This window comes from Ruditapes philippinarum, unplaced genomic scaffold (genome assembly GCF_026571515.1).
Source record: "Ruditapes philippinarum isolate M1 unplaced genomic scaffold, ASM2657151v2 ctg3175_1_1_1_1, whole genome shotgun sequence".
Taxonomy (NCBI): Eukaryota; Metazoa; Mollusca; class Bivalvia; order Venerida; family Veneridae; genus Ruditapes; species Ruditapes philippinarum.
The window spans coordinates 387212-403090 of NW_026856929.1; the positions used below are offsets into that span (position 1 = coordinate 387212).

The 15879-nt window shown below is 33.1% G+C and overlaps 1 protein-coding gene across 3 annotated transcripts in view; it reads left to right on the top strand.

The window, feature by feature from the left end:
* The first annotated feature begins 573 nt into the window (after positions 1–573).
* LOC132748180 (uncharacterized) overlaps positions 574–15879 on the top strand; it is a 44390-nt gene continuing 29084 nt past the window's right edge. The window contains exon 1 of one of the 3 annotated variants that reach the window (XM_060737739.1): positions 574–675. Coding sequence is in view for 2 of the 3 variants with exons in the window: in XM_060737741.1 (XP_060593724.1) it covers positions 10332–10438 (107 nt within the window). In the remaining variant the exon portion in view is untranslated. Of the gene's footprint in view, positions 676–9548; positions 10439–15879 lie in introns of those variants that run through there. The other 2 variants (XM_060737741.1, XM_060737738.1) reach the window with 2 other exon arrangements.

A 15879-nucleotide genomic window follows, 5' to 3' on the forward strand; every position in this document is an offset into this window, starting at 1 on the left:
GAAGAAAGAAGACTAACATTGAATATAAAATTATTCAAAATGTAAACGAAATAGTATTTTGACTTTCATACAAAATACTTTATCAATATAACTTTACTTATGTCTTAAAATCAACAGAAGCAAAAAAGATGGTTAAGGTAATTGACCAATCAGTACCTTTTTGTAAAATGTAAGGAAAATAAAAACATTTTCTGCTTTATGGTTGAATCTTGTAAAATGGTTTGTGTTACTGCAAGTAAGAGAAACGTAAATCATATATAATCATTATTTTATCATCATGATCATCATCATCATTATAATTATTATTATTATTATTATTATTATTATTATTATTATTATTATTATAAACGCATATATCAATTATCGACTTGTAATGTACGTCATGCAGCATTATTTTTAACATTTATAAACGTCTTTGAACCTGTTCAACACAAAATGCAAATGATAACATTAAATGTGTTTGCTTTACACAAACTATAAATTATTATCAGTGAAATTTAATTCATAGGAAACGATCTAAAATGTATATCCGCACAACAAATTTTATCTCCGTTATTTAGTTATAGCTTATGATAACATTTCAAAATAAAATGGTTACGTCCCTTTAATAAATATTCTCATTTGCAATGAAAGGAATGCTGTATTATTTGAACATGTTACTAGGCATGCTAACAGGTAATGTATGCAGTGACTATATACAAGACTTATATACCTACATAGAGGTGTACTGGTAAGAAATCCAGGTAATCCTCGCATGTATCAGTGCTATACACTGGGCATGTAAAAGAACCAAGGGGTCTATTCAATAAGAGCTAGGGACTGGTTCCCGGATTCCCTTGTATCTTAAAGCTGTTTCTTAAATGTATACAATGTATACCTGCCTGTAACACTCGTAAGAGGGGTTGGCAGTATCCAGAGATAGATAGATAGACAAGCATTCAGCTCAATTATCTTGTCAAATAACTATCAAATTACTAATATGAAAATAGGTGCTACCTAAGGCGCGGAAAGCTCTTATGATTTATGATTTAAGCATAACATGTTTAGTGTACATGTTAACGAGATCGTTAATAAGTAAATGCAGGTATTTTGTACGGATTTAACTCAATACAGGATTGGAGCAGTACATCTAGACGCTTGCAGAAATCATGATCACAAAATAGACAGATATCGTTTTTTCGCCGATTTTTTCATTCATTATCTGAATCTGAATGTGTACACTGCAGAACCTTCCGGTATGTACGCAGCGGGAGAGAGGAGCTAAGTAATTTAGTAGCACTGTTGGAGAGCTGTTTTAAAGCTCTGTACTGTCTCTGCGCACACTACGGCACTGTCTAAGTTATTCCAATCACTAATAGTCTTAGGAAAGAATGAATGTTCAAATTGGTCACTTTTTGAGATAATAGGTTTATAGCACTTATGATGGTTTATAGCTTGTTTTTCTACAATGTTTTTAGTTATGTAATTGTCTAGTTTCTTAGGTTTAATTAGGCGTTTACCACGAATAGGGATCAGATAGGTATCGGTGGGCATGGCTGGCACCAGCCCCTCAGCCACCTTGAAGAAGAATGTCAATCGTGCCATTTTCCTTCTGTCTTGTAATGGAGATAGCTCAAGTTGCTTCAACATCCTGATAATGCAGCCTTGATCTCTTGATTTGTAATCCCCAGAAATAAATCTAGCAGCCTTCCATTGGATCGACTCAAGCTTGTCTATATCTTTCTGTAGGAATGGGTCCCATACAATTGTCATACATAAATCGGTGTGAAAAGATGAATTAGACACATTAAAGTTCATTCCGTTGGGTAAAAAGGCAAGATTTTAGCATTTTATGATTCAAGCGCCTTGCCCGGTATATACCGGAATACGGTATTTAGTGTGGTGCTCCAATCCTTTCATTTTGTACAAATAAATTTGTGGTGTTCAACCTATCATCGGAAGAGGGACCACTGCGCATGCGTCGGCGTTTGGAAAATCCCGTCCGCCATTTTCTGTTAATCTCTAATCACATATGTTGTTTTTACGTTATTTTTTATGTGCTAATTTATCAAAAAGGATTTAAAAGTAACTTTTTACATTTATCATCGTTACTATAGTCTTATGAATGTTTATTTTCTGATTTTGTACATCATTCTTTCACCGGAAGTGTTATTAAGCATGCGTCTGCTAGCAATAGTCTGAATTATGTAGACGCTCATAAAAAGCGCTGTGATATCTATATTTAGCTCAAAAGGATTTCAAAATGGCGGCGCCCAGTTAACTAAGGATTTTTTCACAGCTCATTAGGTATAGGATATATATTTTTTTGAAATTTTCATTTACTTTTATTTTTGAATTGATACGCGTCATACATGTTATCTAAGAGCGCTACAGCCCTCGCGGGGCCTTTGGCCCTGCACAGACTTTCTGCGTATAATGATAAAATTACCGTAATTTAGCGTAAACAAACTCCCGAACTAAAATAATTTAGAACTAGCTATATACAGAAAAAGAGAGCTTTATCTGTTTATTTGGTATGCAGGAATATAACTCGCTGTAGCGTATTTAACATTTTTCTGTTGGAATATTTTAACAATGCAACACAATCCTATTTATACAGACAGGCCTCGACATTAGCGGTGGTCCGTTGGTCCGAGACCACTTAATTTTGGCAAGGACCACCTAATTTTAAAACCCACTGGTCCGTCGGACCACTTGAATTTTCTGGTTGATGCAAGGCTCATTTGGGAGAATGGCGATTTGGTCAAAAACGTGTTATATAATTTTGTTTAAAATCTATGTCCGATGTACATGTATATGCAGAGCAACAGATAAGGTGCGTATTTGCGTATTTACGCAATTAATTTTATAAAATACGCAATTAATTTTTTAAGAATGCGTATCAAAACCCATTAAAAAAAAAAAAATACGCAATTGTCTTAAAAACCCGTGCGTATTGTCATTTTTATCACCGCAAAATTAATCTGTCGTACACTCGTAGTTTTGGACAAATTATATCGATATGCATGATATCCGAATATTCCCGAATCAATGCTAACTAATCAACGGTCTTCGGTCTTCGACGGTCCCCGGTCTCCAAAGACAGACTAAGCATGAGACCGTCGATTTGTCTACTCAGGTTAACGGTCTTTACAGACCGACAGAGACCGTTGATTTTGCGGAGACCGTCAATAAGTAGGTCCCAGCTGTATCAATAGACGCTTTGAAAAGCAATATGGCATTGTACAAAGTGAAAATGATTTGAAACAATTTAAAACAGTCACAAATAATCAAAAATCAGTCAGAAAATGAACTTGTTAAAAATATTATGAAATTTAACATGAGCATTTTATATACAAAATAAAACAATTGTGAAAAGTTCTAGTAAAAAGTTAATCCTATTTTCTTTTTGAAACAGTTAAGATATCTTAATTTGATTATTATTGATATTGAAAACATAAAATTCATATCTTCATAATTGAATACCCAATTGATCTTGGAACCATAGGGTATCGAGTTTTGGAATACCCAATGAAATGGAGCCAATACCCAATTCCAAAGGAAATGATGGAGTAATACCCAATTCACTTTTAAAGCTTATCTGTTGCTCTGTGTATGGTTCATTTGTGATATAAATTTAGGTACAAAATTCATTCAAATGGTGCTAGTAATTATGCATCGTCTGATAACCACGGCGGAACCTTTAACATTTATGTTATGTTACATGTTAATCAACCGTGAGTATCCGATGATGGTAATTATATGATATTGGATAAATGTTAATTTCAGATACTTGAATAACGGCAGCAAATGAAGGGAACTGGAAAAAATACATCTAGTAATTCTATGATATTTAGCTTTATTTTAACTGTTTAACGATAAGAGATCTGTTTCTTTCTAGAGTTAAAAATATTTTAAAAGGTTTAAAATACCCAATGTCAAAAATGAATATCAAGCAACAAGCAACAGGGAGCTAAAATTCTGTATTATAAATCTGCAAGAAAAATAAGATAAGTTACAGTAAATAATAACGTTGTCATTAGTTTAATTATTTAGATATTTCCTTGTTTTCAAAGACAAGAATAAGATAATTTATTAGTTCCATTAAAAATGTTAATCTATAAAAGATGCTATGTTATTATCATGATTATAAGACGTACCACGTATCAGCAATGAATATTTATTAACAGTAAGAAAACAACAGACACAAATGGTTTCACTATTCCCTAACTTGAGTTGAGGGAGAAATCACTTTAATATAAAAGTTAACATAAATAAGAGCTCTGTTGTGTATTTTTGACTGAGATAAAAACAAATAAACAAATAACTCTACGATAAAATACCTACTGACTTGCTCTCCCTTTTCTGATTAGATGAATTGCTCTCCCTTTTCTGATTAGATGAAACATATATATCTAAAAATATCTGTTTTCTTTAAAGGTTTATAATACATCTTTGTCATAAAGTTTAAACATTTTTTTCTACATTTGCAGTAAAATGATATAGTAATGATAACTGACCACCTGACTTCTGGAAGGACCACCTAACTTTCAAATCTAGTGGTCCGGCGTACCACCTGCTAAAAAAGTTAGTGTCGAGGCCTGACAGGGAAGTCAAAACGAGCCCAACCTTTGTCTTGCCTACAGACGATTGATTACACGTGTGTATTTAAAAGTAACACAGATCAAATAAATAAAAAAACAAAGAAATGCATATAGTGTGGTGTAAATGGGACATTCAGAATCGGACTTCTGTTATAATATAACTGGAATTAAGTTTTTATCTGCTGCAATACTTTCTTGTAAATGGTCAGCAGATAAATGTTCATGTTGTCATTCAAAGGGGTACGGTCAATGAATGTAACACAATATGTGTTTGATGGTAGAAAATATTTATCCTAAGTCAGAAATGAATTCTAAGTCCATTCCAATTACACTATCAGTCTTCAGGGAAAAACTTTAAAAGCCACCGGCCATTCGGGCCAGTAAAATTCTAAATCTTACCGGACCTGGTGATCTTTAGCCGGACCAAAAATGTAGACCTTAATTCTTTATGTAACAAAAGAAAAGTTATATTAATAGAAGTATATTTGGATGGGAAAAGGCAGACATTTATAACGCTTCCCTGTAAACTTTTAATTCAAGCATATTATTTCCTATCATATGGGCTACATGTTCGCAGGTATAAACAATTAAAGAAGGTCCAAATTTTAAGACATAATTGTATCAAAGATATTTTGATTAACTTCCATAAGTATTATTCATAGATCTATACTGAATGTAGGAATATATATGAACAACATTAAATCATATATTGATGAAAAGTCTTTAAATTTGAATGTTTTTGGTCATTTGGGACTAAAATGATTGGTTTTATTTGCAAAAATGTCAGAAAGATTTATTTTATAGAGAAGCCTGGCTCATCATACTGATAATTTTTTCTTAAAATAATTTTATAGACAAAAAAACTACTGGCCCATCGGACCACCAACATTGCAAAAATCACAGGACTGGCGCTAGATTTAGTGGCCTCGGACTGCGAACTGATGCTAATTTCGAAGACTGTCACTATATACTAATATATAGACAAGGGTAACTCCCATAAGAAGTTGTCTATTCCCAATCAGGGTTTTCGCCTCACAGTTTTTTAAACGTTACAGCATAAATAAAAAGGAAATATGCAATATGTAGTGAAATAATTTATCTATCGAACCAAGGAAAAACTTTTCTTACCTCTCTTATACTTAACAAGTACTGGCCGCCAAAGTACCAAAAAACTTTTCTTTTACGAGAGGTCGACATCAATCGTGGCTACGCAGGAAACACAAAGTTACACGACTGTTGCAATCATTAGAAATAATATCACAAGCATTTATCATGCTGGGCAATTAAAACTACAGTACTTAAAAGTAATCAAAATATTTCAATAACCTATAATGACAATGTGATATATAGTCGCCTGCGGCTTCAGAGTATTTCCCCATTGAAATTTCTATAAAAACACCGCCATCTTGTTGAATTTAAACAACCTTTATCTGATTGGTCGATTTATTTACCGAAAATATACCCGTAAATTTCAAAAAAAAACCGACCAATTAGAAGACGGTTGTTATATTTGAAAACAAATTAACTGTCTGATGCAGGGGGTGATATACATGTAGGACAGGACTTTAATTGCTTCTCAGAGTAAAGAGCTTATGCACATTTATGCAGTAGTGTCTATACAGTATGTTGTTCAATTTGAAACCTTATCACCCTTGATATATTAAATGAGCCGTGTCACAACAAAACCAACATAATGGGTTTGCGACCAGCATGGATCCAGACCAGCCTGTGCATCCGCGCAGTCTGATCAGGATCCATGCTGTTTGTTAAGTAGAGAAACTGAAAGCGAACAGCATGGATCCTGATCAGACTGCGCAGATGCGCAGGCTGGTCTGGATCATTGCTGGTCACAAACCCATTATGTTGGTTTTGTCATGACGTGGCTCAAATGGACTCTTCCATCTTTCAATCTTGACAAGACCATTCATCTTTATATGGAAAATTTAAAAAAAAAGAACTGACTAAATAGAGGTCAGTGCATATTATGATCAGAAGGCACAGACATGCTGACTGTGAATCTCACATGGTATGATCTTGCTGGTAAACTTGGTGCAGGGGTTTGGGGTTCAGTTAAAACCATTGGCAGTTTTTGAAAACGGGAAATTAAAGGGGCTTTAAAATTCAAACCCGGATATTAATTTTAAAGGGGGCCCTCATTATGCCCCCAAGAAAAATTTAATTTTAGAGAAATCTTAGAAAGAAAAGTTTTAAATGCATAGAAAATATGTAGTAAAAGGAAGGAAAATGTAAACAAAGTCTTGGTTTTTAAATTTCCATAAAAAAAATTTTAAATTTTAAAATTTTAAATCGTGCTAAACCCCAGATACCATAAAAAAATTTGGGCTTTTCCCCCATGAATTTCCATGGAATTCCATGCTTTTCCATAGTTTTCCAGTGTTTACCAGCCTCTCTTCCAGGCTTACCCTCGAAAATCTTCACCCAGGTATTGCCAAAGAGCAAAAAAAAGTCAAATCTGAGAGCTCATCTGTAGGCCAAAATGTATTTTGGAAACTGTAATAAGAAACCAATAACAAAAAAGATTTGAAAAAATATAAAATGATAGCATTGCATGGGGCTTAATGGGCCTTTAATTAAGCATTTTAAGGCGTAAGTTCTTGAGGAAAATAAAATGGTGATAGGCACCATGTTTCTGTAAATCAATCTGAAAGTAAAACATAATAATGGCCTTGAAGACATGACACGTTACCTTAGTGCAATAAATGGTTATCTCCTATTAAATTGCAAAGGACTTAACCTGTTTCTGCACTCAGTTGACAGACTGTTATAAATATATAGGTTGACAGTTCTTTAATCATTCTATGTAACATATTTTTTTATCAGATGATAAAAATGTCTAGTACCCCTGTGATTTGTATGAACAATTTGAATGTCGTCTTAAACCGAAAGTAAATATTCTGATTTATTAATGGTGTGCAAACGAAAGATTTTTTTGTTATCAGTAATAAATTGCGCTAGCTTTAAGTGTTAACTGGGTTTTGTTTTTTAGATCACATATAGACATGTTGATCACCTATAAGTAATCAAAAACAAATCTATTACATTGCAATTTCAGCTCAACTGTTCATTCAATGGCAGATTTTTTTCTTTTCTTTTCTGGCTGGTTTGGGCTCAAGTCAAGCTAGGGTTTTTAATTTTTAACATGTAGATTTTGTGCAATGGATTTCATCTCCTTTGGATTTGATTATTCAGTTCAATAATACAAAGATTGACTTATCAACAGTATTGAGCCTGTAGAGAGTTGCAAAGAATCTCTGATGAAGGCTTGCCGTGAAATCTTAGAACTGGTGGCTAACTGGCTAATCACTCAGGGTTAATTTATTTGTCACGGTTGAGAACCGTTCATTATTTAAGGGAAAAGATATGTCAGTGGCTGGACAGCTCAGTCAGAAGAGCAGCAAAACTGTATTCCGGGGGTCTCAGGTTCGAGTCTTGGTCACACTGTGACACATTAATGCTTGAGGAAAGTATCAAGCATAAACACTGAAAGCAGATGTGATTTTTTTATTCATAAAAAATAGATGCTGTATGTAGGCCTTTTCCCAGTTTACAATACTCAACAGTTGTAAATTCCAGACTTTATTATGTCAATTCTCAATTATTGTAAAGGTTTTTTCAAACCAAAGCTAATCTACTGGTCCACTATATGTAAATTACTTAAGTGGACGATGCGTTTCCTAATCTTCTATTTTTTAAAAATGAATGTCACTGTCGCGCTAAAAATAGCTCTCAGGACATTGTTTTGAATAAGGTTAACAGTGATATGATGCACTTTTCCATAATAAAATAACTGAAAAACTTAGTTTGAAACATCATAGAATTATTTTTCGAAAAAAAAATTAAAGCTAATTTTAAGCCTCTTACATTGTAAATGAAATTTACATGTAAATGTAAAATCATGTGAATTTGTTAAATTTTCCAAATTTTCATTAAGTTATCAGTCTTAAGTTTTCCACTTGATAATTAGTACAGGATGCTGAGGGAAAGAGAAAGTAGAAATACCATTTTCTGTATTTCCTGGACTAAAGAATTGACTATTGAATTGATTTTATCATTGTGTCTACTTCCTGATAGTGGTAACACTTCTTGGTAACAACAATTATGATTTTCAAGTCAAGTGCTCACTTGTAAAACAGCTCATTCAGACCTAGTTTTTATACAGAAAACAGAGCATTATAGTAATTATTTTAGCTGTAATTGTAGTTACTGACACAGATTTGGAAAATTAAAGTATTTGGTCATGGTGAAGATTTTAAATGCTATACATCGCTAAGTTTGTACGATGGAGTTGCTCTCAAAGCTTAGAATTTGGAACAATTCATTGTTTTTTAAAAGGGTTTTAATATGTAAAAAACTGATTTAAAGTGGCATTATGCTCACTTTTTCATTGTTAAGTTGAATTAACTATGTATTTAAAAAAGATTTGAGTTCTGTAATGTTTTATATACTCTCAGCTACAAGGTCGATATTTTAGCCGAGTGCGCACGTTCGTTAGAATTTAAATGAAATAGTAATCAGGTTATGTTATTTAAAGAACGAAAAGTTTTATAAACATTATTTAACAATATCTAAATGAGTAAAACTAATTATACTGATATAGACCGGTAAATAGTAAATTTGAGTCTTATAATGTTTGATTTTTACAAATTTTTGTCAGTCAAAATGCAGGACATGTACATTTTATGAAAGGGGCGAGTAATTAATTTGAAGGGAAAGTGACCTCTAGAAAAATTCATCGTGGCCTGGGAATATTAGTCACATAAACAGCAGAATGTTAATGGTTACTTCAAAGTTTAATGGATTTGTTTTTGACTGTTTATCAAAATATACATATGAATGCATATTTATACTGAGTGGAGCGGCCATTGACCAAATATGGCTTTCTTTGTCTGGGAAGAAAGAAAATGAAAAAAATAGTCCAACAGTGTTATGAGACTGATAAATCTTGTGTTAATGTTTTCCTTCCATGACAGGAACCAGGCAGGTGACATTGCACTTCTTTGTTGAAATATTTGTTCTGTCTAATCATTATAATCAGCGCACATTTTCTTTCGATAACGTAAAGACAAGCAAAAATGAAAGTTAGTAATCATGCCAAACCTTTTTCTTTTGTTAAAAAACAGTAGATTTGTTTGAATTTCCTAAAGAAAAAAAAATTATTTTGATTACAAGAATGGAAATAATAGATATGGATATGATTTAAGTACAAATGTATGTGATTTAAGTACTTAATAATGTTAATCATGAAAAATTGAGATAGATTATAAACATTTGAGATAAGTCTTGAAAAGCTAAGCTAGTTGTGTCATGTCAATGTTGGTGTACTAGTATGTTTGGAAAGTTTAAGGTTAAGTGCACTAAGTGATAAATTATATGTGGACATGTACATACTTTTTTTTAAATAAACAGATTTTTAGATTAATCATAGAAAAGTCATTGGATATTTATCATGGAAATTAAATTCACAAGTGGCATGGATATTGAAGTGAAATAACAAATATTGAATCTAACTTTAAAGTGGATTTGGAAGATAAATGAAGGAAAAATCAGTGAAATTGAAAAATAAGTGAATTACTAATTGAGTTGAAATAATGGACACTTCAGGGTAGGACATGCAATATAAAATGTAGTTATTTAATTAACCTAATTTGATAATTAATATAACTAGTGAGAGAGATCAGTCTAATATATAAGCTGAAATCAATGTGAGATTCATTTAGAAAAGGAGTGATGATGTCCAGAAGGTATACTTTGTTACGAAGTAAAAACGGGCAACGAAGTTCATCAATGAATGATATATATGGAGGGCTTTATATGGGATATTCAAACAAGTCTTTGTAAGTACAGCATGAAAATTTTGTGTCGTGTTGTGATATATTTTTGTTAACTTTGTTATAATTAAAGCCAGCTGTTACTGAATATTTCAATATTGATATGTCATCAATATTCAACAGTCAATTCAATATTGATTCACAATTTAAAATATTGATATAATTTTAAACCCCATTTCTACCTGTTTTGTGCAAAAAAAATCACTTTATTTTTTGGTCTCATTTGAAGTTTCACTGTTTCTTAACCTTAAACTGATTTTAGTTTTGAGAGGTCAGCGAGACACAATAATAAGAAAACTGTATATATGACTTATGTAAAATAAAGTTGTATTTGTACATGATGACTTAATCATTGTTGTGGGTCTTTCAAACATTTTTTTGTGGCACATTACGTGTCGTAAGCTTAATTAAGCTAGCTCAGGGTATCAAAATGTAGTATTTTGACTGTATAAAAATACTAATGTCTACAGAGCAAAAGAAACAAAATATAGTTCATCTATATGCAAATGAATAGTTTTATGAAACTGAAACAAAGTACCAAAAATAAAAGTTTTTGAGAAATAAAAATGATATCATTTCTGAGCTATAATGGGCCTTTAAAATAGTTATTGCATAAGGTCTTTTAAACAGTTATTGTGACTGGTCTTTAAACAGTTATTGTGGTAGGTCTTTAAAACAGTTATTGTGGCTGGTCTTTAACCAGTTATTGTGGCTGGTCTTTAAACAGTTATTGTGGCTGGTCTTTAACCAGTTATTGTGGCTGGTCTTTAAACAGTTATTGTGGCTGGTCTTTAACCAGTTATTGTGGCTGGTCTTTAAACAGTTATTGTGGCTGGTCTTTAAACAGTTATTGTGGTAGGTCTTTAAAACAGTTATTGTGCCTGGTCTTTAAACAATTATTGTGGTGGGTCTTTTAAACAGTTATTGTGGCTGGGTCTTTAAAACAGTTATTGTGGCTGGTCTTTAAACAGTTATTGTGGCTGGTCTTTAAACAGTTATTGTGGTAGGTCTTTAAAACAGTTATTGTGGCTGGTCTTTAACCAGTTATTGTGGCTGGTCTTTAAACAGTTATTGTGGCTGGTCTTTAACCAGTTATTGTGGCTGGTCTTTAAAACAGTTATTGTGGCTGGTCTTTAAACAGTTATTAGCTCGACTTTTCTATGAAAAGGGGAGCTATCCTACTCGCCCCGGCGTCGGCGTCGGCGTCGGCGTCGGCGTCACACCTTGGTTAAGTTTTTCGTACCACCCCACTTTATTTCAGAAGTATTACAAGTATGGCTTTGAAACTTACCATACTTGTTCACCATCATAACCTCCATCTACAGACAAGAGTACATAACTCTGTCAAGTTTTTGACAGAATTATGGCCCTTTTTTGACTTAGAAAGTGTATTGAGCCTTGGTTAAGTTTTTTTGTACCACCTCACTTTATTTTCAAAACCATTGGAGGTATTGCTTTGAAAACTGACCATACTTGTTTACCATCACGACCTTCATCAACAGACAAGAGGACATAACTCTGTCAAGGTTTTTGACAGAATTATGCCCCTTTTTGACTTAGAAAATACATTGAATATGGGTAAAATCCACTTATTGCCTTAACCCTTTGAGATATTGCTTTGAAACTTTTAATGCTATTTCACATCATTACCCCCATCTGTACGCAAGAGAAGGTAACTCTGTCAAGGATTTGTTTTTAAAAAATTAAGGCCTTTTTATCGACTTAGAATCTTGGTTAAGTTTTTAGTACCAGTCCACTTTTTGACTGAACTGTTTGAGATATTAATTTGAAAGTTGGAATACTTGTTTACAATCATGATTCCCAAACATGTCCAGGAGAAGGTAATTCTGTCAAAGATTTTATTTTGAATTATGGCCCTTAACTGTCAATGTTTTGTATTATGGCAAGCACTAAAAAACTTTAAAAAATCTAAAAAAATTCATTCCTATCCACTTGTTCACTTTACCATAAATTATGTCATATAAACATTGCTGTAATATTCAAGGGTATCAAACAACTAGTTCACTTTAAAAATACAGAGATTCTTGTATTGCCTTTTACTGCAAAAACTTTTTTTATTGGCAAGCAATAAAAAAGTCGAGCGCGCTGTCTTACGGACAGCTCTTGTTGTAGTGGATCTTTTATATATTATTGTGGCAGGTCTTTAAAGCAATTATTGTGACTTGTCTTTAAACAGTTATAGTGGCAGGTCTTTTATATATTATTGTGGCAGGTCTTTAAAGCAATTATTGTGGCTGGTCTTTAAACAGTTATTGTGGCTGGTCTTTAAACAGTTATTGTGGCAGGTCTTTTATATTTTATTGTGGCTGGTCTTTAAACAGTTATTGTGGCAGGTCTTTTATATATTATTGTGGCTGGTCTTTAAACAGTTATTGTGGCAGGTCTTTTATATATTATTGTGGCTGGTCTTAAACAGTTATTGTGGCAGGTCTTTTTATATATTATTGTGGCTGGTCTTTAAACAGTTATTGTGGCTGGTCTTTTAAACCAGTTATTGTGGCCTGTCTTTAAAACAGTTATTATGGTGGATCTTTTGTATATTATTGTGGTGGGTCTTTAAAACAGTTATTGTGGCTGGTCTTTAAAGCAATTATTGTGACTTGTCTTTAAACAGTTATTGTGGCGGGTCTTTTAAGCAGTTATTAGGGTGGGTCTTCAAAACAGTTCATGTTTATTTTGACATTGTTTTTCAGGCATTGGTGGGTCTTTAAACTATATCAATTTTAAAACCATTACATTTTTAGCTCACCTGTCACAAAGTGACAGGGTGAGCTTTTGTGATCGCTTTTCGTCCGGCGTCCGTCCGTCGTCCGTCCGTCCGTCCGTAAACTTTTGCTTTAAATGACATCTCCTCATAAACCACTGAGCCAATTTCATCCAAACTTCACAGGAATGTTCCTTTGGTGGTCACCTTTGAAAAATTGTTCAAAGAATTTAACTCCATGCAGAACTCTGGTTGCCATGGCAACCAAAAGAAAAAACTTTAAATATCTTCTTTTAAAAAAACCATAAGAGCTAGAGCTTAGATATTTGGCAATGAAACATCTTCTAGTGAGTGTCTTACCAAGTTTTTGTTCAAAAATAAAAGCCCTGGGGTCAAAATTGGCCCCGCCCCTGGGGGTCATTGATTTTCCCTATATGCATATTGTAAAAACTTAAAAAAATCTTCTTTTAAAGAACCCAAGAGCTAGAGCTGAGATATTAAGCCTGAAACATCCTTCTAGTGAGTGTCTACCAAGTTTGTTCAAATTAAAGCCCTGGGGTCAAAATTGGCCCCGCCCCGGGGGTCATTGATTTTCCCTATATGCATATAGTAAAAACTTAAAAAAATCTTCTTTTTAAAGAACCATAAGAGCTAGAGCTTTAGATATTTGGCATGAAACATCTTCTAGTGAATGTCTTACAAAGTTTGGTTTCAAATAAAAGCCCTGGGATAAAATTGACCCTGCCCCAGGGGGTCATAGATTTTCCCCTATATGCATATAGTAAAAAAACTTAAAAAAATATACTTTTAAAGAACCCAAAGGAGCTAGAGCTAAGATATTTAGCATGAAACATCTTTTCTAATGAAAGTGGTCTACCAAGTTTGTTCAAATAAAAGCTCCTATTGGGTCAAAAATTGGCCCCCGCCCCAGGGGGTCATTGATTTTCCCTATATGCATATAGTAAAAACTTAAAAAAATCTTCTTTTTTAAAGAACTCAAAGAGCTAGAGCTAAGATATTTAGCATGAAACATGTTTCTAAATGGGTGTCCTACCAAGTATGTTCCAAATAAAAGCCCTGGGGTCAAAACTTGCCCCGCCCGGGGGGAGGGGGGGGAGGGTGGGTCATTGATTTTTTTCCTTATATGTGTATAGCAAAAAACTTTAAAAATCTTCTTTGGAAAAACCCAAATAGCTAGAGTTTAGATATTAAGCATGAAACATCTTTTTAAGTAAAATATCTACAAAGTTTTGTTAGAAAATAAAACGCCCGGGGGTCAAAACTGGCCCTGCCCCAGGGGTGAATTGTGTTTTTAACTATATGTGTATAGTAAAAACTTTAAAAATCTTCTTTTAAAAATGCCAATGAGCTAGAACTTAGATGTTTAGCATGAAACATCTTCTTATGGGTGTCTACCAAGTCTGTTCAAATAAACAAATAAAAGCCCTTAGGTAAAAATTGGCCCGGGGGTGGGGGGCCTATATACAGGTGAGCGACCTCAGGGCCATCATGGCCCTCTTGTTTCAAGATATATGAGATCATGATTTGTCATGTGAATATTACTGTTTCAAGATGCCTTAATGTCCTGTTGATCAAACACTCTCTGCCACAAACATTTTCCTGCATACTGGTAATTATTCAATAATAATTAATGCACACCCTCGAAGATAATTTTATATGATCTTAACCAGACTTCAGACTTTCTTTTGCAAGTACTTAAGTTGCCTTCACTTTTGCAAGGAACTGATCACTTCTGTTTAAAGACCCACCACAATAATGGTTTAAAGACCCACCACAATAATGGTTTAAAAGACCTGCAACAATAATTTATTTTAAAGACCAGACCCAATGCATAATTTTCTTAAAAGCCCTTAGCTTGCTGACAGCAACTAATTCTTTTTATGTCACTTGTGCAAAAGATCACCTGTCTTAAAGGGATATTCAGGCAAAATAATGACAAAAATATTAAAATGATCTTATATACTCAAATCACGCTAAAATGACTTTTCTTTGAAAAAAGTTTTCAGCATGAAATTTTTGTTTAAATTCTATATATTTTGGGTTTGAAAAGCGTAAATATATATATATAATTTTGAAACAAAATTTTAGACGCCAATAGAATCACCAATAGTTTTTAAAACAAGTCAGGTGACTTTGAACAGAACCCTTTGAAGTTACAATAACAGATATTGTGGATATTGTATGGATTGAAACAAGCCTAAGTCATTCATTTGACATTTTCTTTAACGTTTTCCAGAGTTCCACTTTGACAACTAATTGTGAAATGTTAGCGCTCTAACCTGAACCCACGCGGGTCATAGTTAGGAAACCACCATTTTTATTCTTTTATATTTGGAGAAAATTTTGGTTTATTTGACTGTCAAATATATTTATTTTGAGGGCATTTACAGAATAATGAATGAAAAAATTAAAACTAAGAAATGAAAATTTTGCCTGTGTCTCCCTTAAAATGGTTTGAAAAAAGTGATGAATGGTTGTGTCCAGATTGAAAAAATGGACATATCCATTTAAGCTATTTAGCATGGTAAAGTTTAGAATTGATCAGCTTATTTAGTTTAAGTAACACACATTGCTGTATTTTAACAATTAATAATTTGTTACATAGTTATTTTTTAAGCAGCCATTAAACTGTGTCCTCTGCACACAAAAATAGGCCTAAGTGGGTCTTTAAGATTATTATTTAACACAGAATATTACATAC